This window comes from Pristis pectinata, chromosome 38 (genome assembly GCF_009764475.1).
Source record: "Pristis pectinata isolate sPriPec2 chromosome 38, sPriPec2.1.pri, whole genome shotgun sequence".
Lineage (NCBI taxonomy): Eukaryota > Metazoa > Chordata > Chondrichthyes > Rhinopristiformes > Pristidae > Pristis > Pristis pectinata.
In genome coordinates this window covers 6,623,269-6,650,937 of record NC_067441.1, presented here as the reverse complement: position 1 = coordinate 6,650,937, position 27,669 = coordinate 6,623,269, and the positions used below count along the sequence as shown (strand labels likewise).

Genomic DNA, 27,669 nt, shown 5'->3' with positions numbered 1-27,669 from the left:
AAGTCTGCGCCCGCAGAGAATTGCTTCTCCTTTATTTACTGTGTCTAATCCTTGCATGATTTCGAACTGCTCCATCAGTGATCTCCCTACTACGAGAACCTCACCATTCACCCATTTCTCGTTCCTATAAACATTCTATTAAATCCCCTTGCCCTTCCTAGGGTGAGATGCCCAGAGAGAGATTCTAAATTCTCCTGCCACTGGAAGCAGCTTAAATGCTGCTGTGGTCTTAGCTTCAGTCACAAACCCCAATGGTGCACTTACAGCCTCCTCGCTACTGTGCAAGAAAGATTCCCCCTCATCCTCCACCCTAAAGCTCCTATGGTTACTATTATTTCTAAGCTCTCTGATTCCAGCCTCTCAACGGCAGGAAACAAAACCGCAGTCGCTCGAAATCTGAAATAAAAACAGAAAATGCTGGAAACACTCAGCAGTGCGAGCAGCATCTGTGGAGAAGGAATCAGAGGCAAACATGCTTGATTACAAAGTTTTTTCAGTTTTAATGGAAGGGCGGTGAGCTGAAATGCTAACTGTGTTTCCCTTGCCATAGATACTGCCCAACTCAGTCCAGATGAAGGGTCTCGACCTGAAACATCGACTGTCCATTTCCCTCCACAGATGCTGTCCGGCCCGCTGAGTTCCTCCAGCAGCTCGTTTTTTGCCCAATGTTGTGAGTTTCCAACATTTTCTGGGGGTTTTTTTTGCAATATTTATTTTTGTAATTTATAGTAATTTTATGTCTTTGCACCGTATTGCTGGAACAAAACTACAAATTTCACCTTGTATCAGTCAGTGATAATAAATCTGGTTCTTATGCTGCTTTTATTCCCCTGTGGGAGTGAGATCTACATTCCACTCGCTCTCTGGTAACCGACTGGGATTTATTAGCAACTGTCTTACACTGACAGTCCATCGTCACCGTGCGTTGTTTCAGGAAGTCTAATGGTATCATCAGGGATGCCCGTCACTCTGGCTCTTCCCTTTTCTCTCTTCTACCTTCTGGGAGAAGACACAAGAGTTTGAAAGCCGGGACGTCCAGACTCAAGGACAGCTTCTTCCCCACTGCTGTCAGACTCCTGAACCAGTCACCTCCCTCACATCCCCTTCCTGGTGGTGTTCTTGAATTCTTAACTCTACCTCTTCCGTTATTGTCACTTTAGTGTATCTTTTTGCACTAGCTCAGTTTGCACGACTATCTTTGCACCATTCTGCTGTTCTGCACTCATTGCTGTATTTATTATTACCATGTACGGTGTTTACTCTGTGAGCTTCACCCATGCAAAGAAGCGTTGGAAAGGGTGCAGAGGAGATTTACCAGGATGCTGCCTGGTTTAGAGAGTATGCATTATGAGGAGGGACTAAGGGAGCTAGAGCTTTACTCTTTGGAGAGAAGGAGGATGAGAGGAGACATGATAGAGGTGTACAAAATATTAAGAGGAATAGATAGAGTGGACAGCCAGCGCCTCTTTCCCAGGGCACCAATGCTCAATACAACAGGGCGTGGCTTTAAAGTAATGGGTGGGAAGTTCGAGGGAGATATCAGAGGGAGGTTTTTTACCCAGACAGTGGTTGGGGCATGGAATGTGCTGCCTGGGGCGGTGGTGGAGGCAGGTACATTGGTCAAATTCAAGATAAGCATATGGAGGAATTTAAAATAGAGGGATATGTGGGAAGAAGGGGTTAGATAGTTGAGGTTTAAAGGTCGGCACAAAATTGTGGGACGAAGAGCCTGTACTGTGCTGTACCGTGCTATGATTCTATGAATTTCATTGCACCCTGGTGTATATGACAATAAACTAAACTAATCTAGTTCTGGTCCCTCCATGAACGGAAGTATCACCTCTGCACCTTTCCTATCGAATGGTTAAATCAAGTTCAGGATGGTTCTCAATAAAATTTCAATTATTACAGCATAACGTAAATGAACAAGATATAACCGATGGTTTCCTATCACATGAAGGATGTGGAGGGTGTGGAAGATGTTCACCAGGATGCTGCCTGGATTAGAGGGTGTTGTCTATAAGGAGAGGTTGGACAAACTTGGGTTGTCTTCTCTGGAGCAGTGGAGGCTGAGGGGAGATTATGAGGTTTATAAGATTAATGAGAGGCAGAGACAGAGTAGATAGCCAGAGTCTTGTTCCCAGGGTGGGAATGTCAAACTATTGTTTGGGCATAGCTTTAAGGTGAGAGAGGGGAAAGTTTAGATTTACAACGCATTTTTTTAAACCAGTGAGTGGTTGGTGCTGACACAGGTTTGGGTGCCTGGAACGTGGTGCCAGGGGGCCGAATCAGACACAAGAGCAAAGTTTAAGAGGCTCTTAGACAGACACATGAACAGGCAGGGAATGGAGGGATATAGATCATGTACAGGCTGCCGTGCAGGTTAAACTGGCATCATGGTTGGCACAGACATTGCGAGCCACAGGGCCTCTTCCTGTGCTGTTCTACATCTAACACCGTTACATTTCCAAAGCATTTCACAGAGACATTATGAAACAAACTGAGACAGCTGTAAAACACAGCGACCTTTTCCTATTCGACACAGGGCAGAAAGCCTGCTAACGATTTGCCCTTCTTTCTGTTGGTATTTTTGCAAACTAGTGAATGTGTCAGGTATCAACGCTCCCTCTGTAGTGTGGAGCACAAAACTGCATGCAGTACTCCATCTGAAGTTAACGGACTTTCTAAGTTTCAAAGAGAAAGGGTTAGAGGAGGGAGGGGGAGAGGGAGGTGAGGGGCCGGGGGAGAGAGAGGGGAGGTGAGGGACGGGGGATAGAGGGGGGTGGTGAGGGACGGAGGAGAGAGATAGGGAGGGGACGGAGGAGAGAGAGAGAGGGAGAAGAGCAGAGAGGGAAAGGGAGAAGGGAACAGAGGAGGGGGGGAAAGGGGGAGAAGGGGACAGAGAGAGGGAGGGGGAGAAGTGGATGGAGGAGAGAGAGGAGGAGAAGGGGATGGAGAGAGGGAGGAGGGGACAGAGAGAGAGAGGGAGGAAGGGACAGAGAGAGAGAGGGAGGAAGGGACAGAGAGAGAGAGGGAGGAAGGGACAGAGAGAGAGAGGGAGGAAGGGACAGAGAGAGAGAGGGAGGAAGGGACAGAGAGAGAGAGGGAGGAAGGGACAGAGAGAGAGAGGGAGGAAGGGACAGAGAGAGAGAGGAGGGGACAGAGAGAGAGGAGGGGACAGAGAGAGGGAGGGAGGAGGGGACAGAGAGAGGGAGGGAGGAGGGGACAGAGAGAGAGAGGGAGGAGGGGACAGAGAGAGAGAGGGAGGAGGGGACAGAGAGAGAGAGGGAGGAGGGGACAGAGAGAGAGAGGAGGGGACAGAGAGAGAGAGGGAGGAGGGGACAGAGAGAGAGGGAGGAGGGGACAGAGAGAGAGAGGGAGGAGGGGACAGAGAGAGGGAGGGAGGAGGGGACAGAGAGAGGGAGGGAGGAGGGGACAGAGAGAGGGAGGGAGGAGGGGACAGAGAGAGAGAGGGAGGAGGGGACAGAGAGAGAGAGGGAGGAGGGGACAGAGAGAGAGAGGGAGGAGGGGACAGAGAGAGAGAGGGAGGAGGGGACAGAGAGAGAGGGAGGAGGGGACAGAGAGAGGGAGGGAGGAGGGGACAGAGAGAGAGGGAGGAGAGGACAGAGAGAGGGAGGGAGGAGGGTGAGAGAGGGAGGAGGGGACAGAGAGAGAGGGAGGAGAGGACAGAGAGAGAGGGAGGAGAGGACAGAGAGAGAGGGAGGAAGGGATGGAGGGAACTGAGAGAGGGGAGTAGAAGGACGCAGAGGAACAAAGAAGAGATATTCAGGGTGCGAGCTCCAGGCACTGAACGCGGGGACAACCAATGGTTGATCAATAATCCACAAGAGGCTAGAAGTGGAGCAGAGAAACCTTCGAGCGTTGTCGAGGTGACAAAGAGAATCTGACCACGAGGATGATCATTTTAAAACTTGATGCTTTGTTGGCCCAGGAGCCAATGGAGGTTGGAAAATAAAGAACCAAAATTAAAAGGAAGAATAACTGTTGGACACCTTCAGGATCTGTCGCGTCTATGTGATGCCTTGTCCTACCTGGCTGGGAAACCGGTCTTTATCACGAGGTCCTTCTGGATTAAGGCGCTGATAGATGACCATGCATTGTACCGGTAACTTGCTTTAAACTGTTTAAAAAAAAAATAGCTAACAAGAGAGGGACTTACAGAATTGGCAAAAGACTAGTGAACTGAGTGTGAATGGGAGCGACTGGCCCAGGTATCGCCGTTTGTCTGTGCTTTTCTCCCGAGGCCCCTGTGAGCCCTGAAGCCACCAAGGAATCCCACCGTTGAGGGAAGGACCCCGGCCAACTGTGTCAGGCTGTGGCGTCCAGTCTCAGAGGGCTGGTGGGTGGGGGGAGGGGGAGGGGAAGCCCTGCGAGCAAGCTGCACACATTCCTATGGCGGTGTGTGTGCGCGTGGCGAGTTGTGAGCGGAAAGGGGTTGAAGGTGACACGCTCGCCGGCGGGAGGGGCGTGAGTGGGACGCGCCGCGGTTACACCAGGGGGTGGGGGTGGTGACTCACGTGAGTGAAGGATATCCTGCACAGGGGCTGGGCTTTCCTCTGCAGTTCTCCCTTCGTCATGAAGCCTCGGTAACCCGGTTTCTGTACGGATTGGGACAGAGAGAGAGCAGCTCACAGTAAGGCAGATCGAGTTCATCCGGGCGCGATTTATAGTCAGAGAGCTACACAGCAAGGGAACAGCTGCCTGTGCTTCTATTCCACACACACCTCCTTCCACCCCTCTCCATCTCACCCTCCCACCTTGCATGCTTTTACCTTAAGCAAAGAGCTATACAGCAGGGAAACAGGCCCTTCGGCCCAACTCGTCCATGCTGACCAAGTTGTCTACCTGAGCTAGTCCCATTTGCCTGCGTTTGGCCCGTATCCCTCCAAACATTTCCTATCCATGTACCTGTCCAAGTGTCTGACCTGCTGAGTTCCTCCAGCATTTTGTGTGTGCTGCTCCAGATTACAGCACCTGCAGAATCTCTTGTGTCTCTGTCTTTTAACTGTACCCGCCTCTACCTCCGGCAATTCGTTCCACATACCCACTGCCATCTGTGTGGAAAAGTTGCCCCTCGGGTCCCTTTCCCCTCTCACCTTAAACCCCCGTAGTTTTAGACTCCCCTACCCTGGAGAAGACTATGACCATTCACCTTTTCTATGCCCTTCGTGGTTTTATACACCTCTATGAGGTCACCCACCACCCCCCCCAGCCACACCCAACGTGAGCCCCCGCACTTGCCTTGGCCTCTCTGTAGAAGGTCAGTAGGAGCGCATACCCTCCCGAGCGTTTCTGCGGCTTGTATTCTTGCTCCTCTCGGTTCTCCTGACGCCTTCTTTTCTGCAAGAGGAAAGGACGGGTGTGAGTTAGTGTATGGTATAAATGGCCTGCGGAGGGGCCAGCTCCCCCAACACCTTGATCCCATTACATTAGATCCACGGCAACGTCGACAGAGTCCCAGACTCACAGAGCACGGAAACAAGCCCTTCGGCCCAACTCGTCCATGCCGACCAAGATGCCCATCTAAGCTAGTTGCCATTTGCCTGCATTTGGCCCATGTCCCTCTAAACCTTTCCTATCCATAGGATGCAGATCGGTTTGGTTCTGAGGTGTGGACTCTCCGTAGACAACACATACTTGAGGAGTTGGGGCCCAGGGCAAATCAGCCCTGATCGTACTGAATGGTGGGGCAGGTTTGAGGGTCCTGCTCTTGCTCCTATTGTCTTGTGACAAGTAAGATGGTTCAAGCAGTTCGCTCAAGAGCAAACACATTCGGTGAGGAGGAAATGGCGCTGAAAACACAACTTAGGTGGATGGGGAGCATCACCGTTTGGTTCCATGGCCGCCCCTCGGGCCTTGGACGGGGACCCGAGGCAGGACAGGAGAGGAGAAAGACGGGGTGTCCGCAGACAACCTGAAGGGCAGTCCGCAGCAGGCTGGGCACCAGTGCCGGGCATCCCACGGTCAGGGCAGGGCTGACCGACGTGCTTGGTAGGACCAGCAGTGCAGCCGTGTTGAGGGAGATCAATGTAATGGTCTCCAGTCTGCAGGCGAGATACAGGAGGAGGCTGAAGTGTTAAACGTCAGGGCGTCTGCCACGCCAGTGCGTTTCCATCAAGTCCTGTCCCACCCTGCTAATCTCTGCAGAAGATAACCCGCCCATCCTATGTATCAGTCCGGTAAACCTTCTCTGGACTACCTCCAAAGAAAGTACATGCACCTGTCTACATCAATGGTGCTGAGGTCGAGAGGGTCGAGAGCTTCAAGTTCCTGGGAGTGAACATCACCAACAGCCTGTCCTGGTCAAATCACGTAGATGCCACGGCCAAGAAAGCTCACCAGCGCCTCTACTTCCTCAGGAAGCTAAAGAAATTCAGTTTGTCCCCTTTGACTCTCACCAACTTTTATCGATGCACCATAGAAAGCATCCTATCCAGCTTGGTATGGCAATTGCTCTGCCCAGGACTGCAAGAAACTGCAGAGAGTTGTGGACACAGCCCAGCACGTCACGGAAACCAGCCTCCCCTCCATGGACTGTCTTTACTTCTCGCTGCCTTGGCGAAGCAGCCAGCATAATCAAAGACCCCACCCACCTGGGTCATTCTCTCTTCTCTCCTCTTCCATCAGGTAGAAAATACAGGAGCCTGAGGGCACGTACCACCAGGCTTAAGGACAGCTTCTACCCCACTGTGATAAGACTATTGAATGGTTCCCTTATACGATGAGATGGACTCTGACCTCACGATCTACCTTGTTGTGACCTCGCACCTTATTGCACTGCACTTTCTCTGTAGCTGTGACACTTTACTCGGTACTGTTATTGTTTTTACCTGTACTACCTCAATGCACTCTGTACTAACTCAATGTAACTGAACTGTGTAATGAATTGACCTGTACGATCCGTATGTAAGACAAGTTTTTCACTGTACCTCGGTACAAGTGACAATAATAAACCAATACCAATACCAATTAACACCCTTTCTTAATTAAGGAGAACAACAATATCCAGAGTACTCCAGAGGTGGTCTTGCTAACGCCCTGTATAACTGAAGCATCCCACTACCCCTGCAATAAACAATAACGTTCTGAAGGCGTTCCTAACGTCTTGCTGAACCCGCACACTGATCATCTGTCAGTCATGGACCAGCAGGCCCTGATCCCGCTGTAACTCGCCAACCACTCACCATTCAGATAATACGACTTCTATTTTCCCTGCCGGAATGGATACTTCCACATTTTCCTGCATCATACTCCATTTGCCCACTCACTATCCTATCTATATCCCTCTGTAGCCTCCTCATGCCCTCTCTTCACAACTTAATTTCCTACTTACTTTTGACTCATCAGCAAACTTAGCAACCACCCCACTGGCACTGGCACAGGCACAGGGAAAATATAATCGTACCTGCCTCCACCACCTCCTCTGGCAGACACAATTATAATGTTTAAAAGGCATTAGGAATATCGTTCCTGAGATTCACCACCCTTTGTGTGGAAAATCTTACCCCTCAGATCTCCTTTAAATTTCAGTGAAAAGCTTTGTTTTGTATGCCATCCATACAGATCATTTCATCACATCAGTACATCGAGGTAGTACTGGGGAAAAGCAATAACAGAATGCAGAATACAGTAAATGATATTAGGATAGGAGGGGCACATTAAATATATGCACTCCCTCAAGATGGCAATGCACTGTCAGACTAGGCTAATATAAACAGAAAATTCCGGAAATACTCAGCAGGTCAGGCAGCATCTGTGGCTACACAGGTAGATCGGGTGGTTAAGAAGGCTTATGGAACGCTTGCTTTCATTAATCGAGATATTGAGTACAGGAGTCAAGAAGTTCTGATGCTTCTCTATGGAACTCCAGTTAGGCCGCATTTAGAGTATTGTGGACAATTCTGGTCACCTTACTACAGGAAGAATGTCGAGGCTTTAGAGAGGATGCAGAGGTTTACCAGGATGCTGCCTGGATTAGAGGGCATGTGCTATCAGGAGAGGCTGGACAAATGTGGGCTCTTTTCTCTGGAGTGGCGGAGGCTGAGGGGTGATCTGTTGGAAGTGTATAAAATGATGAGGGGCATAGATAGGGTGGACAAGCAATATCTTTTTTCCATTATTGAGCAATCCAATACCAGAGGGCATGCGTTTAAGGTGAGACGGGACAGGTTCAGAACAGACGTGAGGGGTACGTTTTTTACTGAGAGAGTGATGGATGCCTGGAATGTGTTGCCTGATAGGGTGGTGGAGGCACATTCACTGGGGGCTTTTAAGAGGGGCTTGGATGGGCACATGAATGAGAGGAAAATTGATATGGGCATTCTGTAGGTAGGAGGGATTAGCTATGTCGGCACAACATTGTGGGCTGAAGGGCCTGTTCTGTGCTGTACAGTTGTATGTTCACTTTAAACCTGTGCCCTCTAGTTCTTGACTCCCCCACCTTGGGGAAAAAAAACACCATCCATGCCCTTCATAATCCCAGGTGCAACGCTGATGAATCTGTGTGACACTCAACCTGAAGTCTGAGGGGAGGTGCCAGTTTTGGAACTAAACATTCCGAGTGTTTTTCCCAATAGGATCGCAGGGATATTTGTTCATAACTGTCTGCTGCACACAAAACTGGTAAGATTTCTTCCAATTAAACTGCTCCCCCTCGGTCCCTTTGTCTCTTCCCCTGATTCACCCAGTCCCTCCTACACCCACCCTGCCCCCCCATCACCCTGATTCTTTCCCCTCCCCCACCCACTCCATCTGCCCATCACCCACACACCCCTCCCACTGGGCCCCTCCCCCTCAATGCTCCCATCTGCCCATCACCCACACACCCCTCCCACTGGGCCCCTCCCCCTCAATGCTCCCATCTGCCCATCACCCACACACCCCTCCCACTGGGCCCCTCCCCCTCAATGCTCCCATCTGCCCATCACCCACACACCCCTCCCACTGGGCCCCTCCCCCTCAATGCTCCCATCTGCCCATCACCCACACACCCCTCCCACTGGGCCCCTCCCCCTTAATGCTCCCATCTGCCCATCACCCACACACCCCTCCCACTGGGCCCCTCCCCCTCAATGCTCCCATCTGCCCATCACCCACACACCCCTCCCACTGGGCCCCTCCCCCTTAATGCTCCCATCTGCCCATCACCCACACACCCCTCCCACTGGGCCCCTCCCCCTCAATGCTCCCATCTGCCCATCACCCACACACCCCTCCCACTGGGCCCCTCCCCCTCAATGCTCCCATCTGCCCATCACCCACACACCCCTCCCACTGGGCCCCCTCCCCCTCAATGCTCCCATCTGCCCATCACCCACACACCCCTCCCACTGGGCCCCTCCCCCTCAATGCTCCCATCTGCCCATCACCCACACACCCCTCCCACTGGGCCCCTCCCCCTCGATGCTCCCATCTGCCCATCACCCACACACCCCTCCCACTGGGCCCCTCCCCCTCAATGCTCCCATCTGCCCATCGCCCACACACCCCTCCCACTGGGCCCCTCCCCCTTAATGCTCCCATCTGCCCATCACCCACACACCCCTCCCACTGGGCCCCCTCCCCCTCAATGCTCCCATCTGCCCTCCCCACCTCCCTTATTTGGTTCCATGCTCCACCTTTCTCTGCTATCAGATCCCACCATCTGCAGCCCTCACCTGTAATCCAAACTCCTCAGTGTCCAGCAACGTACAGTCACATGCACACAGGCGGAGACGGGGCAGCTCAGTGGCACAGCGGGTAGAGCCGCTGCTTCACAGCTCCAGAGACCCGGGTTCGATCCCGACCACTGGTGCTGTGTGTGTGTGGAGTTTGCACCTTCTCCCCGTGACTGCGTGGGTTCCCTCCCACATCCCAAAGACGGGTGGGTCAGTGGGTTAATAAGACACTGCAAATTGCTCCCCCCCCCCCCCCCCCCCCCCCCAGTACGTGAGTGGCAACAGAATCAACGAGGAGTAGGTAGGGCTCTATGAGGGTAAGACACAGGGGGTAGTGGGGAATAAGGAGGGGATGGCTGACCAGGATCCAACATGGACACGATGGACTGAATGGTCACAATAAGTAAGCCCTTCCTGGGAAAGTAAACCCGGATAACAAAGTCACTGGAGTGGAAACAGTCACCCGAACCTTGTAACACAGGCGCAGAACACCACAGTAACACCCCGCAATCACTCAGCGCTGCCCCGTCGAACTTCGGCACTTCCTCACGGCGAGGCAGTGGCAAGAGAATATGTTCGGTTCTCTCCACCAGCAACGCTGGCGGAGCCACTCTTCAGCTGGGGCAGCGCACACTCACGGAAGGGGATGGTCTCTGCTCGGCCGCGTCCTCTTCCTCGGACACGCTCTCTGCCGCCCAGCAGCTCGCCGCCTTCGCCGGTGACCTGGCACCGGGTGCCTTCTTCCTCTCGGCCCACGCTGCGTTCACGGGGACTGGGTCGCACACGTAATGAATGGGGGCATCTCTACCTGGAACCAAACAGAGCAGAAACCCTTGTTGAACCCTTGTTGTGGTTAAGACAGTGTATTGTCCTTTATCAATCGTGGAATTGAACTTAGGAGCCAAGAGGTAATGTTGCAGCTATATAGGACCCTGGTCAGACCCCACTTGGAGGATTGTGCTCAGTTCTGGTCGCCTCACTACAGGAAGGATGTGGAAGCCATAGAAAGGGTGCAGAGGAGATTTACAAGGACATTGCCTGGATTAGAGAGCTTGCCTTATGAGAACAGGTTGAGGGAACTCGGCCTTTACTCCTTGGAGCGACGGAGGATGAGGGGGGACCTGATAGAGGTATATAAGATGATGAGAGGCATTGATCGTGTGGATAGTCAGAGGCTTTTTCCCAGGGCTGAAATGGTTGCCACAAGAGGACACAGGTTTAAGGTGCTGGGGAGTAGGTACAGAGGAGATGTCAGGGGTAAGTTTTCTACTCAGTAGGTGGTGAGTGCATGGAATGGGCTGCCGGCAATGGTGGTGGAGGCGGATACGATAGGGTCTTTTAAGAGACTTTAGGATAGGTACATGGAGCTTAGATGGCATACATGGGTAAGCCTAGTAATTTCTAAGGTAGGGACACGTTCGGCACAGCTTTGTGGGCCGAAGGACCTGAATTGTGCTGTAGGTTTTCTATGTTTCTATGAAATCGTGGCTCTGACATCGCAGAGACTCACTTCACCCGTTACTTCTTGCGTACACGTTAAACTATTTCCAAATTTCCTTACGGAATAGGAGGCCATTCAGCCCAATGAATCCACGCCGGCTCACAGAGCAACCCTGCTAATTTTCCCATCACCTATTCTTCCCACATTCCTTACAATTCTACCCTTCACCCACACACGAGTGCAAGTTACAGCAGCCAATTACTGGAATTGGTTTATTACTGTCACATACAGTGAAAAGCTTTTGTTTTCCATGCCATCCAAACGGATCATGCTATGCTTAATTACAGCAAGAGAAAACAGACTGCAGAATATAGCGTTCCAGTTACACAGAAAGTACAGTGCAGGTAGACAACTTACAGCGGCCAATTAACCCACTCACCTGCACGCGTTTGGGATATGGAGGAAACGCAGTGGCACAGCGGGTAGGGCCGCTGTCTCACAGCCCCAGAGACCCGGGTTCGATCCCGACCTCCGGCGCTGTCTCTGTGTGGAGTTTGCACGCTCTTCCCACGACCGCATGGGTCCCCCCACCCCCGGGTGCTCCGGTTTCCTCCCACATCCCAACCACGTGCGGGATGTGGGAGGAAACCGGAGCACCCGGGGGAAACCCACACGGTCACAGAGAGAATGTGCAAAGTCCACTCACAGGCAGCGCCAGAGGTCGGGATTGAACCTGGGGTTTTTGGTGCAGTGAGGCAGCAGCTTTACCCGCTGCGACGCTGAATTGTCCTTCTTTCTCAATACATTATCAGGCTTGCCGACTGCAAGCCAAGCTGGTTACGAGGTGTCCCGGGACAGCCCCAGTCACCAGTTAGCCACACACCTGCCCCTGATATTTTTCCGATCAACAGTGCCCGGCTTCCACCTCTGTCTCTGCCACCAACCCATCTTGTACTTAAACACAGCCACGAAGGAGAACACCCTATACCTCTTAGAAAGGCACATGCTCCACCTCACAATCCTGCCCTCCTGCTCTCTTCTGCCTCCCTTCCCTCTGTTTGTTGGCACCAGTTCAGACAGCAGCCAGTTGGAGGCAGAGGAACAGATGTGTAGACAGATTATGGAGACGTAAAAGCAACAGGATTGTCGTAGTGGCTGACTTTAACTTATTCAATATTGACTGGGACTTCCTTCGTGCAAGAGGCTGAGATGGGATAGAATTTCTTTGGTGCATACAGAGGGTTTCTTGAAACAGTACATGGGTAGTTCAACTAGGGGAGGGACCATCAGTACGGAAGCTATCAGAGAGGATTCTTAGGGATAGGATTCATGCACATTTGGAAAAGCATAGCCTGATTAGGGACAGTCAGCTTTGTAAATTGGTTTATTATTGTCACAAGTAGTGGATAGCGTAATGCTATTACAGCGCCAGCGATCCGGGTTCAATTCCGGCCACTGTCCGTAAGGAGTTTGTACGTTCTCTCCGTGTCTGCGTGGGTTTCCTCCGGGTGCTCCGGTTTCCTCTCACATTCCAAAGACCTACGGGTTAGGAAGTTGTGGGCATGCTATGTTGGCGCCGGAAGCGTGGCGACACTTGCGGGCTGCCCCCAGAACACTCTACACAAAAGATGCATTTCACTGTGTGTTTCGATGTACATGTGACTAATAAAGATAATAAGGTGCAAAGGCTATGACAAGGTAAATTGTGAGGTCAATAATCCATCTTATCATACTAGGGGACCATTCAATAGTCTTATAACAGCGGGGTAGATACTGTTGTTGAGCCTGATGGTACGTGCTTTGGGCTTTTGTATCTTCTGTCTGATGGGAGGGGGGTGAAGGGACAGAGACTGGGGTAGGTGGGGTCTTTGATTATGTTGGCTGCTTTACCGAGGTAGTGAAAAGTGTAGACAGAGTCTACAGAGGGGAGGCTGGTTTGTGTGATGTGCTGGGCCATGTCCGCAACCCTGAGCAGTTTCTTGCAGTCCCGGGCAGAGCAGTTGCCGTACCGAGCCATGATGCATCCGGATAGGATGCTTTCTGTGGTGCATCTGTAAAAACGTGTGCGGTAGGTCATGTCTTACAAACTTGATTGAGTTTACTTGAGGAGGCAATGAAGGAGATGATGCTCTGTGTGTACCCACCGTGCTCAGCGTAGTATTCAGCCAGCTTCTCGTCGAGGCGATTACAAATTCCGTCCCCGAAGCCGTAGAGAATCCTCGCCTCTCTCCCGTTCCGCAGTGGCAGGGGGTACATGGTCAGGGATCGGATGGCCTAAACTCCAGACAAGCACAAACCGCCGGTCAGCACAAGGGCCGAGTCAGACCGGGCGGTGAGGTCGCCCATGCCCGTTGCTGACCAAGACCTGGTGATTCAGCACGAAGTGGGAGATTGCTGCTGGAATCTCACTGTGCTGCGTGCTTCAGCACTGCGTGGCTGCCCACCAAGCTCTTCCCCGGCTGCACAGAGTGAGCAGCCCGTCGGATACAAGACAACCCTGTCCCTTGCACCGGAATCCTGGACCGTCCCAGCACGGACACAGCACACTGCACCCAATGGTGAGCTGCTGCAATGGTGCCCAGTCTTACCAAACACCCCCCCCCACCCTTAAATACCTCACCCAGTCTCACCAAACACCCCCACCCTTAAATATCCCACCCAGTCTCACCAAACACCCCTCACCCTTATATACCCCACCCAGTCTCACCAACCCCCCACCATTAAATACCCCACCCAGTCTAACCAAACTCTCCCCACACCTTTTAATATCCCCCAGTCTAACCTCTCTCCCCCTGTCAGTACAGGAGGTGGCGAGAGAGGTAACTCATGAAGAAGACATGATGTGCCCAACCACCCCACAGCTTCCCGACCACATCGGTATTAGCGGCAGGTATTAGCGAACCTTCTCGTAAACGATTTGAGACTTGTGTTGTCTTTCTGCCGCTGCGTCTCGCCACTCCACCAGCCACTGCAGGAAGAGTGGGTTAGGGCAGACGGGAACCAGCTCGTCCCTCCCATACTCCATGCTTGATGCAGGCTTCTCCACCAACGCGCCCAGCAGCTTAAGCCATTGGAAAGGAGAGCGAAGCCTAACAGCCAGAGCTGGGCAGGGGGAAAGAAAAGAGATTAGGGTTACCAGGCTGAATCAGTGCAACGCCAGTGATCTGTGTGTCGGTGAGTTAATTGGCCACTGTAAATCATCCCCCCTAGTGTGTGAATGAGTGTCAGGTTAATTGGTGACTGTAAATTATCCCTAGCGGAGGTATCAGTTGGAGAATCAGGAGGAGTTATTGAGCATGGCCCTGTACGGCAATTCCAATGCACAGGAACGCAAGAGGCTGCAGACAGCAGTGGTCACAGCCCCGGTCCATCATGGGCACAGCCCTCCCCGCCACTGACAGCATCTACAGGAGGCGCTGCCTCAAGAAATGGCATCCGTCATCGAGGATCCCCACCATCCGGGCTGTGCCATCTTCTCGCAGCTCCCATCGGGCAGGAGGTACAGAAGCCTGAAGTCCCCACACCACCAGGTTCAGGAACAGCTACTTCCCTTTAACCATTCGGTTCCTGAACCCTAACCCTACCTCAGCAACAGAACACTATGGACCTCCTCTTGCACTGCCACGGACTTGCCACTGATTGTGTCTTTTTACACTACTGTCTTGTTTTACACAGTTTTTTCTTCACTGCCTTATATAATCCATGTATATTTTACGTACAACTTATATTGTGTGTGTTGTCTGATCCAATGTGCTCCAAGTTTTTCATTGTACCTGTACCTCACCGTACTTATGCACATGACAACAAACTTGACCTGACTTGTATATGACAGCAAGTAGGTAGGAGGGAAATAAGGAGGATGGGACTGTTCCAGAGGGCAAATGCCCTCCTTTGGTATTCATATGAAAGTTAATCCAGATTTTCTGCGTAACCAAGATCTTCTCAGCAAATGCAAACTCACGACTGGGTTACTATGGAACTAAATCTCATTCCCCCAAGGCTGATATGTCGTCTTCCCCAGACAGTGACTGCAGTGGGAGCCGGAATACAAGGAAAAGAACGTTACACGGTTTGAAGTGTGTTTGAAGAGCAGCAGCAAATCCCAAAATATTTCTGGTATCCCTCTGTGTTGAGACTTTCTGTCATCTTGCAGTGAGGTATTAGGGTGGCTCAGTGGAACAACAGGTAGATCTGCTTCCTCACAGCTGCAGTGACCCCGTTTCGATCCCGACCTCCGACGCCGTCCACGTGTGCAGTCTGCACATTCCCCCCCCTGTGACCGCATGGGTTTCCCCCGGGTGCTCCTGCTTCCCCCCACGTCCCAACGACGTGCGGAGTCGGTGGGTTAATTGCCCCCAGGGTGTGGGCGAGGGGTGGGATCTTGGGGGAGTTGATGGAAACGTGAGGAGAATGAAGTGGGATTGGTGTAAATGGGTGGTTGGTGGTCGGTACGGACTCAATGGGCCGAAGGCCCTGGTTCTGTACTGTATCACCCTTACGATACTCCCTTCGAATCCCCAGTCCCTGTGCAACATGAAGGGTGTAGTATCGACCACGTTATTTTGGCCCAGCTCTTGATATGTTGGGAAGTCTCAATCCCAGAAGAGAAATAACACCTTTGGCGGCCTTCACATTCTGTTCAGGACATCCCGGGGACCTCGGGCTAAGTAAGTGGTTGGAAGTGTGGCCACTGCAGGACACGTTGGCAGCCAAAGTGTGCACAGCAAGATCCCACAAACTGCACTGTGACCAGGACAGGCAGACCCCGTCTCAATTGGTCAAGGGATAGAATGCAACTCACGTGACGAGGTGCTCCCTCCCGCAGTGCGGCGCTCCCTCACTGCCCCCCCCCGCAGCGCGGCGCTCCCTCACTGCCCCCCCCGCAGCGCGGCGCTCCCTCACTGCCCCCCCCGCAGCGCGGCGCTCCCTCACTGCCCCCCCCCGCAGCGCGGCGCTCCCTCACTGCCCCCCCCGCAGCGCGGCGCTCCCTCACTGCCCCCCCCGCAGCGCGGCGCTCCCTCACTGCCCCCCCCGCAGCGCGGCGCTCCCTCACTGCCCCCCCCCCGCCTGCAGAGCAGTGCTCATTACCCCCCCCGCAGCGCGGTGCTCCCTCACTACCCCCCCGCAGCGCGGCGCTCCCTCATTACCCCCCCCGCAGCACGGCGCTCCCTCATTACCCCCCCCCCCGCCTGCAGAGCAGTGCTCATTACCCCCCCCGCAGCGCGGTGCTCCCTCACTACCCCCCCGCAGCGCGGCGCTCCCTCATTACCCCTCCAGCAGTGCGGCGCTCCCTCACTTTACCGGCCCGGGCCTGTCGCGTTGTCACGGCAACCGCCGTCTGTCTGCCCGTTCCGGAAACCAGCCGGGGTGTGCCACCCTAATAACAGTCCCCGGCCGGAATATTTCTTCTCAGGTCGCCTTCTTTTTGTTCCACCGCACCCGGACAGTTACTCGGTGCGCCAGAGTGGCTGCAAACCTTGCACTGAGTATTGCAGAGGTGCAGAGCCCACCTATTGCAAGAAAATATATGTTATTTATGTAGACTGCAATGACCCACAGCTTGTATATAGATGGGAAAAATAAATAATAATCGATTCCTGATATCTGCTGGAACATTGCAATCATCCACTTTCAGTAGTCAACCCACATTCGGATATTGATTGCAACAGCCCTGTTCATTGCAATGATCCACTGCCTGCAAACTGACTGCAACAACCCTCTGTCCGTTTGTTCAGTAAAGCACCGTCCGCATATTCATTGCAATAGTCCGCTCTTTGGATATTGATTGCAATACCCAAATGAAATTGTAATAACCCCATATCCACTTGTTCAGTCCAATAAAACGCCGCCCATAAATATATTCCAATAACCCACTGTCCATATGTTAATTGCAAATAACCCAATGCTTGGAAATTTATTACAATAAACCACTACCTGTATATTGATTGCAATAAACCACATGTCCAATTATTGATTTCATTAACCCACAGTCCAGATGTTGATTGTAATAACCCAATGCTTGGAAATTGAATACCAGAAGCTACTAACTATATATCAATTGCAATAATCCACAGACCAGATGTAGATTGCAAAATCCCACTGTCCAGGTGTTGACTGCAAAAACCACAAGTGATCTTCATGCAAGAACCGTACCTCTGATCTCCTCCGGCCCACCTGCGTTTGTCCTCTGTGCCTGAACTCCCGGCCTAGCTCTAACTGAAAAGAGTGGCAGGAAACGAGAAGGAGTTAAAGTTTATTTTTTAATTAGGCAACTGGAGTTGTTTCTGTCAGCTTCAAGGTGTGATGTCTCAGGATCCTGATCCTCGGATAGACCTGCAGCGACACGTTCTTTTAGAATCGGGAGGCTCGGAATTGTCTGGCTCTCAGCTAGTCCACCACATGTATGGCTTTGGTTGGCATGAGGATTCCATTGCCAGCAGGGAACAGGGAGCAGGGGTGGGGAGCAGATGTCCCATCCGCACAACTGGTCTCAGCCTTCTCCCTGAACAAGACAAGGAGAAAACGAGGCAGGAGCTTGGTCATTCCCCAGTCTGCCTGTGGTGTGCATGAGAGGGATTTCTACTGGGGTTTCCGGTATCTTTTGTAGCTGGTGCAGATACAGCTGGGGCTGACCAGCCTTTTTAAAGGGACATTGGGAGAACTGTGTGCAATTAGAATCATAGAGCAATACGGCGCAGATACAGGCCCTTCGGCCCAACTAGTCCATGCTGACCACGGTGCCCACCCAGCTAGTCCCAATTTCAAAAGACAAGTGAGCAGAAGTAGGCCATTCGGCCCATCGAATCTGCTCCGCCATTTCACCATGAGCTACTCCCATCTAGCCCCAATTCCCAGTCTTTTCCCCATATCCCTTGATATCCTGACTAATTAGATACCTATCAATCTCCTCCTTAAACGCCCCCAATGATCGGGCCTCCACAGCTGTACATGGCAACGAATTCCATAAATCCATGACCCTCTGGCTAAAGAAATTTCTTCTCATTTCTGTTCTAAATGGGTACTCTCTAGTTCTAAGACTGTGCCCTCTAGTCCTGGACTCCACCATCCTGCATTTGGCCCATATCCCTCCAGTCCCCGCCCCTCCCTGTACCTATCCAAGTGCTCCCTAAATGATCCTGTTGTACCTGCTTCACCCACTTCCTCTGGCAGCTTGTTCCATGTACTCACCACCCTCTGGGTGAAAAAGTTGCCCCTCAGGTCTCTTTTAAATCTTTGCCCTCGCACCCTAAACCTATGCCCCTAGTTTGGGACTCCCCTACCCTGGGGAAAAGACTGTTACTGTCCACCTTATCAATGCCTCTCATAATTTTAAACACTTCTATAACTTTGTCCCTCACCCTCCTACGTTCCAAGGAATAAAGACGTCACCCGGCCAACCTCTCCCTATAACTCAGGCCCTTGAGTCCTGGCAACATCCTCGTAAACCTTCTCCGCACTCTTTCCAGTTTAACCATGTTTTTCCTGTTACAGGGTGACCAAAACTGTACACAGTGCTCCAAATGTAGCCTCATCAACGACTTATACAGCTACAATATAATGTCCCGAATCCTATACTCAATGCCTTAACTGATAAAAGCATTTTTCACCACTCTGTCTACCTGTGATGCCACTTTCAACGAACTATGCCCTTGTACTCCTCACTTACTCTGTTCCATTACACTCCCTAGTGCCCTACCATTCATGATACAAGTCCTACACTGGTTCGACTTTGCAAAATGCATCACCTCACACTTATCTGTATTGAAATCCATTTGCCACTCCTCGGCCCACTTCCGGAACTGATCAACATCCCCCTTCTTCACTATCAACAACACCTCCCAGTTCCATGTCATCCACAAGCTTACTGATCAAGCCTTGTGCACTCACATCCAAATCATTTATATAAATAACAAATAACAAGGGTCCCAACACCGACCCCTGCGGCACACCACCGGTCACCGGCCTCCATCCCGAGAAACAACCTTCAACAACCACCCTCTGCTTCTTACCTCTGGGCCAACTAACTGGCTCTCCCTGGATTTCATGGGACCTAACCTTCCAGACCAGCCCACCATGTGGGACCTTCCATGTGGCTAAAGTCCAAGTAGACTACATCCACTGCCCTACCCTCATCTACCTGTTTGGTTACCTCTTCAAAAAACTCCACAAGGTCCGACAAGCACGACTTTCCACACACAAAGCCATGCTGACTTCCCTGTCTATCCCAATGCTGGTAGATCCTGTCCCTCAGAACTCCCTCCAGTAACTTCCCCACCACAGACGTCAGGCTGACCGGCCTGTAGTTCCCCGGCTTGTCCTTGCTGCCCTTCTTAAACAACGGAACAACACTAGCCAGCTTCCAGTCTTCGGGAACTTCACGATGAAGCAAATATCTCCTCAAGGGCCTCCACAATTTCTTCTCTAGCCTCCCTCAAAGTCTGAGGATGCACTCGGTCAGGCCCTGGGGATTTATCCACCTTAATGTGCTGTGAGGCTGCAAGTACCTCCTCCCTGGTAATATGAATTCCCTCCAAAACCTCTCCACTGGCTTCCCTTACCTCTTGAGCAACCATGATTTTCTCCTCAGTAAACACAGAGCAGAAACATTCATTAAAAATCCCACCCGTCTCCTGCTGCTCGAGACATAGGTGGCCCTGCTGATCTTTAAGGAGACCTACTCTCTCCCTGGCCACCCTTTATATAGCTATAGAACCTCTTAGGATTTTCCTTAACCTTACCTGCCAGATCCGTCTCGTGCCCTCTCTTTGCCCGCCTGATTTCCCTCTTTCTTCTTTTTCAATCTTTTGATTAAATTTCAAATTAATTTCAAATTAATATACATAACATTAGTGATTGTACACATGGTGCCAAGAGATCAGGATAGCAATAATAACAGTTGACATGTACACTCACAGGGAGTAAAATATATAATCTGAACCTCCCAATGTCTTACTAAGTGAGCATGATACAAAAGAATTTGAAAAGAAATTTAATTATATGAAAAGAGAACCCTCAAGTTTAAAAAAAAACAAAAACAAACCAAAAACTTCAAAAAAAAAAGCCGGACTGATGTTTCTTCGGTTAAAAGAAGATTGTCATGTCGTCAGCTCCACTCCTCTATATTCAAAGGTTATTGAAAGGACTTGAAAAAGGTCTGTTCATATCGTATGGAAATATTGAATAAATGGACTCCAGACTTCCTCAAATTTAAGCGAAGGATCAACAGTCCCGCTCCTAATTTTTTCTAGGTTTAAGCATGTCATAGTTTGAGAAAACCATTGAAATGTGGTAGGGGGTATAGGGTCCTTCCATTTAAATAGAATGGATCTCTTGGCCATTCATGTAACAAAAGCAATCATACGACAAGCAGAAGTGGATAGATGGCCAGAATCCATCATCGGTAACCCAAGCATTGCAGTAACAGGGTGGGGTTGTAAATCAATATTCAATACAGTTGAAATGATATTAAAAATGTCTTTCCAATATTTTTCCAAAAGAGGGCAGGACCAAAACATATGTGTCAGGGAAGCCACCTCCGAATTACATCTTGTCACATATAGGATTTAAATTTTAGGTTTTAATCCTTATTAGAAGGGCTTGATAGCAATAATTTATGATCTGATTATGAAAATACGTCTAGAGACACTTGATAAAATCAAGAATGAAATGGGAAAGAGAACTCCAGATACTTTTACTTATAGAGACATGGAAGAAAATTCTCCAATTAGTTAATACATCTTCAATGTGTGCTGGACACTTTGATACAGTTTAAGGTGGTTCACAGGACCCATATGTCTGATTTCCCTCTTAAGAGTATTCTTAATCTTTTAATAGTCATCAAGGGACTCATTCATCCCTGACCTCCTAAACACAATGTATGCTTCTTTCTTTTTCTTGACCAGAACCTCTATAACCCTCGTTAGCCAGGGTTCCCTAAACTTGCCAGGTTTACCCTTCACCCTAACGGGAATATGCTGCTCCTGGACTCTTGATATCACACTCTTAAAAGCCTCACACTTGCGATTCGTTCCTTTCCCTCCAAACCGGCTCACCCAATCGACCTCTGCCTCATTCCCCCAAAATTAGCCCTGGTCCAATTTAGGACCCTAACCTGTGGACCTGTCCTATCCTTTTCCATCACTATCTTAAAACTAATAGAATTATGGTCACTAGAGCCAAAGTGCTCCCTGACTGCCAGTTCTGGTCGCCCAGGTATAGGAAGGGTGTCATTAAGCTGGAGAGGGTGCAGGAAAGATTCACGAGGATGCTACCGGGACCGGAAGGTATAAGGAGAGGCTGGACAGGCTGGGACTGTTTATCCTGGAGCGAAGGAGGCTGAGGGGTGACCTTATGGAGGTTTATAAAATCATGAGGGGCTCAGATAAGGTGGACGGTCACCGTCTTTTCCCCAGGGTAGGGGAGTCTAAGAGGCCATAGGTTTAAGGTGAGAGGGGAAAGATTGAAAGGCGGACCTGAGGGGCAACTTTTTCACACGGAGAGTGGTGGGTGTGTGGAACGAGCTGCCAGAGGATGTGGTAGAGGTGGGGACAATTAAAAGACATCTGGACAGGTAAATGGATAAGAAAGGTTTAGAGGGATAGGGGCTAAACGCAGGTAAGTGGGACTAGCTCAGGTAGGCAACTTGGTCAGCATGGACAAGTTGGGCCAAAGGGCCTGTTTCTGTGCTATGTGTGTGTTTGTGTATCAACTACAGTTCAGGAGATCAGGGAGCTTCTGTCTTCTACTCTGCCAGCAGATGGCACCAATGTACCTTATCATACAGTGATATAGAACCCGACATTTGTCCCAATGTGTTCATGCTATCGACACTATCCCATTTACCAGCACTTGGTCCACAGCCTTCTAAGCATTAGTGATTCAAGTGCTCGTTCAGAAGCTTCATAAATGTTGTGGGAGTCTCTGCCTCCACCACCCCCTCAGACAGCTCAGTTACGGAGAAAGTGCACTGCAGGCAGACAATAAGGAGCAAAGCCATAACGAGGTAGATTGTGAGGTCAAGAGTCCATGTTATCATACTGGGGATAGAGGCAAGCTGAGAGAGTGGGAGAGAATGTAATGTGGAAAAATATAAGGTCCCTCCGCACCATCGGGACTATCTACAGGAGGCGCTGCCTCAAGACGGCAACATCCGTCGTCAAAGATCCCCACCATCCGGGCCGTGCCATCTTCTTACAGCTCCCATCGGGCAGGAGGTACAGAAGCCTGAAGTCCCCACACCACCAGGTTCAGGAACAGCGACTTCCCTTCAACCATTCGGTTCTTGAACCAACCAGCACAACCCTAATCACTGCCTCAGTACAGCAACACCGGGACCACTTTGCACTAAAATAGACTTTGTTCTTTTTTTGTTCTAGTTGTGATCCTTCTTGTCACAACGTGTATAATTTATGTTTAGTTTATGTCTTGTGAATGCTGCTTATCTGATGCTATGTGCCTGTGATGCTGCTGCAAGTAAGTTTTTCATTGTGCCTGTGCACACATGGACTTGTGCATATGACAATAAACTTTACTTTGACTCTGGTGAGACAAATATTTATTAAATGGTGAGAGATTGGGTAGTGCTGATGTTCAAAGGGACCTGGGTGTGCTCACTCACAAGTCACTGAGTTCCAACCTGCAGGGGAGGGCAAGTGATTAAGAGGGGAAATGGTATGTCAGGCTTTATTATGAGAAGGTTTGATTGCAGGAGTAAGGGAATCTAATTGCAATGGTATAAGAGATTGGGTGAGATCACATCTGGAACATTGTGGACAGCTTTGGTCTCCTTACCTTAGGGAGGATACACTTGTCTTCAATGGAGTGCAGTGAAAATTCACCAGAGTGGTTCCAGGCTTGGTGGGTTTCCTGTGTGAGAGAGATTGACAGGTACTGTATTCTCTGGAGTTTAGAAGAACAAGAGGAGCCCTCACTGAACATAGAACAGTACAGCACAGTACGGGCCCTTCAACCCACAGTGTTGTGCCGACCTATATAAACCCCTCCTACACAGCCCATAGCCCTCCATTTTTCCTACATCCATGTCCCTGTTGTATCAGCCTCTATCGCCACCCCCGGCAGTGCATTCCAGGCACCCACTACTCTGTGTGTTAAAAAAATACCTACCTCTGACATCTCCCCTAAACTTTCCTCCTCTGACCTTAAACGGATGTCCTCTGGGATTGGCTATTGCTGCTCTGGGGGAAAGGTGCTGGCTGTCCACTCTGTCTACACCCCTCATAATCTTATACACCTCTATCAAGTCGCCTCTCATCCTGCATCGCTCCAAAGAGAAAAGCCCTAGCTCACTCAACCTTTCCTCATAAGACATGTTCTCTAATCCAGGCAGCATCCTGGTAAACCTCCTCTGCACCCTCTCTAAAGCTTCCACATCCTTCCTATAATGAGGCGACCAAAACTGAACACAATACTCCAAGTGTGGTCCAACCAGAGTTCTATAGAGCTGCAGCATTACCTCTTGAACTCAGTACCCTGACTAATGAAGGCCAACACCCCACAGGCCTTCTTAACAACCCTATCGACCTGCATGGCAACAGTGAGGGATCTATGGACTTGGACCCGAAGATCCCTCTGTTCCTCCACACTGCTAAGAATCCTGCCATTAACCTTGTACTCCGCCTTCAAGTTCGATCTTTCAAACTGTATCACTTCACATTTTTCCAGATTGAACGCCACCTGCCACTTCTCCACCCAACTCTGCATCCTGTCTATATCCCGTTGTAACTTACGACAACCCTCTACACTATCCACAACCCCTCCAACCTTAGTGTCATCTGCAAACTTACCAACCCATCCCTCCACTTTCTCAACCAAGGCATTCGTAAAAGAACAGGGGTAAATTTACAAATTTACTCACTGAAGTTTACAAATTCCGTTCAGGGTTCGACTGGCTGGATGCAGGGAGGATGTTTCCGCTGACGGAGGAGACCAGACCCGGGGTCACCGTCTCTGAATATGGACTAGGCTACTTTGGGCCGAGGTGTGGAGAACTGAACCCTTTGGAAGTCTGTGGAGGATCAGCCACTGGGTTCACTCAAAACAGGGATGGACGGATCCCTGGATATTGTGGGAGTCATGGGGATAGGGAAAACGGCGCGGAGACGGAGGATCGACGGAGCCCGCAGAGAGTGGTAAACACGGCCCAGTCCGTCACAGGCTTCTCCCTTTCTTCCACAGTCCATCCTCACTGCCTGTTGCTTCAGGAAGGCTGACGGTATCGTCAGGGATGCCCTGACCTTCTACCTTCTATCTTCTATCTTCTGGGAGAAGATACAGGAGCTCGAAAGCCCCAAATGTTCAGACTCAAGGACAGCTTCTTCCCCACTGCTGTCAGACTCCTGAACCAATTACCTGTCACATCACCTTCCCGGTGGTGCTCGGGCTCTTAACTCTACCACTTCTGTTATTACATTGCATTTAAAGCATTTCTTTCTGCGCTACTTCAGTTTGCACCACGATACTTTGCATCATTCAGCTGTTTTGCGCTCATTGTATTTATGATCACATGTACACCGTTCACTCTGTGAGCTTCACTTGAGCAAGGAACTTCATTGCACCGCAGTGTATATGACAACAAACTAATCTGATCTAAGAGCAGCCATGATCTAGGCAAACGGTAGAGCAGGTTCGAGGGGCCGAATGGCCGACTCCTATTACGTTCTCTGGAAGTGGGGGCTTCACGGGGAAGGATGGGAACACGGTTGGCATTGCAGACACTGCGAGTTTGCATCATCCGTCTCTTCCTCACCCTCCCCTTCGCCCCCTCTCCCACCCACCCCTTCCCCTCCCTCCCTCTCCCCTCTCTCCCTCACCCACCCCTCCCCCTCCCCCTCTCCCTCACCCACCCCTCCCCCCTCCCTCACCCACCCCTCCCCCTCCCCCCTCTCCCTCACCCACCCCTTCCCCTCTCCCTCACCCACCCCTCCCCCTCACCCACCCCTTCCCCTCACCCACCCCTCCCCCTCCCCCCTCCCCCTCTCCTCCCCCTCACCCACCCCTTCTCCTCCCCCCTCTCCCTCACCCACCCCTCCCCCTCTCCCTCACCCTCCCCTTCGCCCCCTCTCCCACCCTCCCCTTCTCCTCCCTCCCTCTCCCTCCCCCACCCCTCCCCCTCCCCCACCCCTTCCCCTCCCCCACCCCTTCCCCTCACCCTCCCCTCCCCCTTCCCCTCACCCACCCCTTCCCCTCGCTCCCTCTCCCTCACCCTCTCCTTCTTTCACTCACCCCTTCTGCTTGCCCCTTCCCCTCACTCCTCTCTCCCTCACCCTCCCCTTTGCCCCCTCTCCCACCCTCCCCTTCCCCTCGCTCCCTCTCCCTCACCTATCCCTTCCCCTCCCTCCCCCCACCCACCCCTTCATCCTCCCCCTCTCCCACCCACCCCTTCCCCTCACCCATCCCTTCCCTCAGCCCTTCCCCTCCCCTCTCCCTCACACACCCCTTCCCCTCGCCCCCCTCTCTCCCTCCACATGCCCCTTCCCTCTGACAGGGCACTGCACACTTGGTACTGCCCCTCGGAAAGTGCAGCCACACTCCTCCCGTACTCTCTCCTCCCTCAGCGCTGGCTCCCCACCAGTGTGACACTCCCTCTGACAGGGCAGTGCACCCTCGATAACAGCCTTTCAAATGTCCGGCACTAATCCTGTACCTCCAACAGCCCGCTGGCCACTGCGGCGTTCCCTCAGCACCGCCCCTCCCAGAGAGCAGAACTGCCTCAGTATATCATTGAACAATGAAGTAAAGGAGGCACAGACCACAGACGCTGGAACCTAGAGCAACAAACAGCCTGCTGGGGGAGCTCAGTGGGTCGAGCAGCATCTGTGGGGAGCAAAGGGGATTGTCAATGCTTTGGAACCAAGACCCTGATGCAGGGTTTTGACCTGAAATGTTGACGATTCCTCTCCTCCCCACGGATGCTGTTCGACCTGCTGAGTTCCTCCAGCAGATTGTTTGTGGCTTAAGATAAAGTAACCTGGTCCAAAGTGCTTGGACCTTGGAGTGTTAAAGGAGGCAAAATTCAGTGCTAAATAATAACGTTTGCTTCAGGTTTTGCATTGCTGTCTTTGGAAGTGGCTCAGTATCACTGCTGGTGGTCCCATCACCTCACTGCTCCAGCACTCCTTGGAGGGTGGGATGCGACGGCAGGGTGTCAGATCGAGTAGAGCCGCTGTCTCTCAGCTGCAGGGACCCCGGTTCGAGCCCAACATCCGGCGCTGCCTGGCTGGGTGGAGTTTGCACATTCTCCCTGTTGGTTCCCCCCAGGCTCTCTGGTTTCCTCCCACATCCCAGTGGCAGGTTAATCGGTCGCTGTAAGTTGCCCCTAATACATGGGTGAGTGGTAGAACCTGGGGGGGGGGGGGGTGAGTTGGTGAGAATGTGGGGCTAAGTAAAGGGTTAAGGGGATTCGGCCTGACATTGAAGACTCTGACAAACTCCTACAGGAAGGCATTCTGACTGGTTGCATCATGGCCTGCTGTGGGAACTCCACTGGACAGGAACACAAGAGGCTGCAGAGAGTGGTGGGACTCAGCCGGTTCCATCACAGGTACAGCTCTCCCCACCATCAAGGACATCTACAAGAGGCGATGTCTCAGGAAGGTGTCAGCAAGGGTCTTTTGTGACATACCAAATCTCCTCAAACTCCAAAGTGCAAGTTATGTATAGTATGTTAAGTTTATGTTAACTTATGTGTGTCCCCATCTTGTAATGTACTGTGCTGCTTCTGCAAGAAGCTAATCTTCATGGTGTTTTTACCACCGTGCATGTATGCCTATGACAATAAACTTGAACTGGCTTGAGGGTCGGCATGGACCCGATGGGCTGAAGGGCCTGTTTCTGAGCCGTCTGACTCTGGGATCGCAGACACAGTTTCCAAAGGTCACGTTGGACATTGCTCCGCACCAACGACAGCTCCTGCGTACCCCGGCAGCTCTCCATCTCCTCCGAGGAGGTGTTACAAGTGAGGGCTTGTCCATGAGGTCTGGGCAATGCTCCAAGTGCAGCAAGCACTGTCCCTCATCCTGCCCCTCTGAAGAGCTCCTGTTTTGCATCTATTTAGCTTTCAGGCTGGGACTCTTGCTCGGTCCTGCCAACCGTTTCCTTGCCTTGGTAACCAGGGGCCTGGTCGGCAGGAATTCCCAGTGGTTTGAATCGAGTTCCGGACACACCCCTCACCCCTTTCACCCAGGGGACATGCCCCTGCGTTCCCCCTCGCCACCACTGCAAGGTCAATGACCTCTGCGATTGCGAGCTCTGCCAGTGTTTAACTCCTTCTTGGGGTTGAGAATGGCACTGGCAAAGGTGTAACATCCATTCCTAATCACCCCTCAAGAGCTGTGTGTGTCCGCGTGCGTGCGGTTTCCACATTCTCCCTGTGACCGCGTGGGTTTTCCCAAGGCACTCCACTTTCATCCCACATCCCAACGACGTGCAGGGTCAGTGGGTTAATTGTCTGCTGTAAATTGCCTCCCCAGTGTGCGGGTGAAGGATAGAATCTGGGGGGAGTCGATGGGAATGTGGGGGGAATTAAAATGGGAT

The 27,669-nt window shown here is 51.5% G+C and overlaps 1 protein-coding gene across 3 annotated transcripts in view; it reads right to left on the bottom strand.

Annotated features, from left to right (window-relative positions):
• mus81 (MUS81 structure-specific endonuclease subunit) overlaps positions 1-16,473 on the bottom strand; it is a 37,387-nt gene extending 20,914 nt beyond the window's left edge. For 2 of the 3 annotated variants that reach the window (XM_052045268.1, XM_052045270.1), the window contains exons 1-7: positions 16,388-16,473; positions 14,021-14,220; positions 13,263-13,392; positions 10,316-10,485; positions 5,263-5,361; positions 4,539-4,619; positions 4,053-4,141 (exon numbers count right to left, since the gene is read on the bottom strand). In XM_052045268.1, the coding sequence (XP_051901228.1) occupies positions 4,053-4,141; positions 4,539-4,619; positions 5,263-5,361; positions 10,316-10,485; positions 13,263-13,392; positions 14,021-14,143 (692 nt within the window). In that variant the 5' untranslated portion in view covers positions 14,144-14,220; positions 16,388-16,473. The remainder of the gene's footprint in view (positions 1-4,052; positions 4,142-4,538; positions 4,620-5,262; positions 5,362-10,315; positions 10,486-13,262; positions 13,393-14,020; positions 14,221-16,387) is intronic. The other variant, XM_052045269.1, reaches the window with a different exon arrangement.
• Between the last annotated feature and the right edge of the window lie 11,196 nt (positions 16,474-27,669).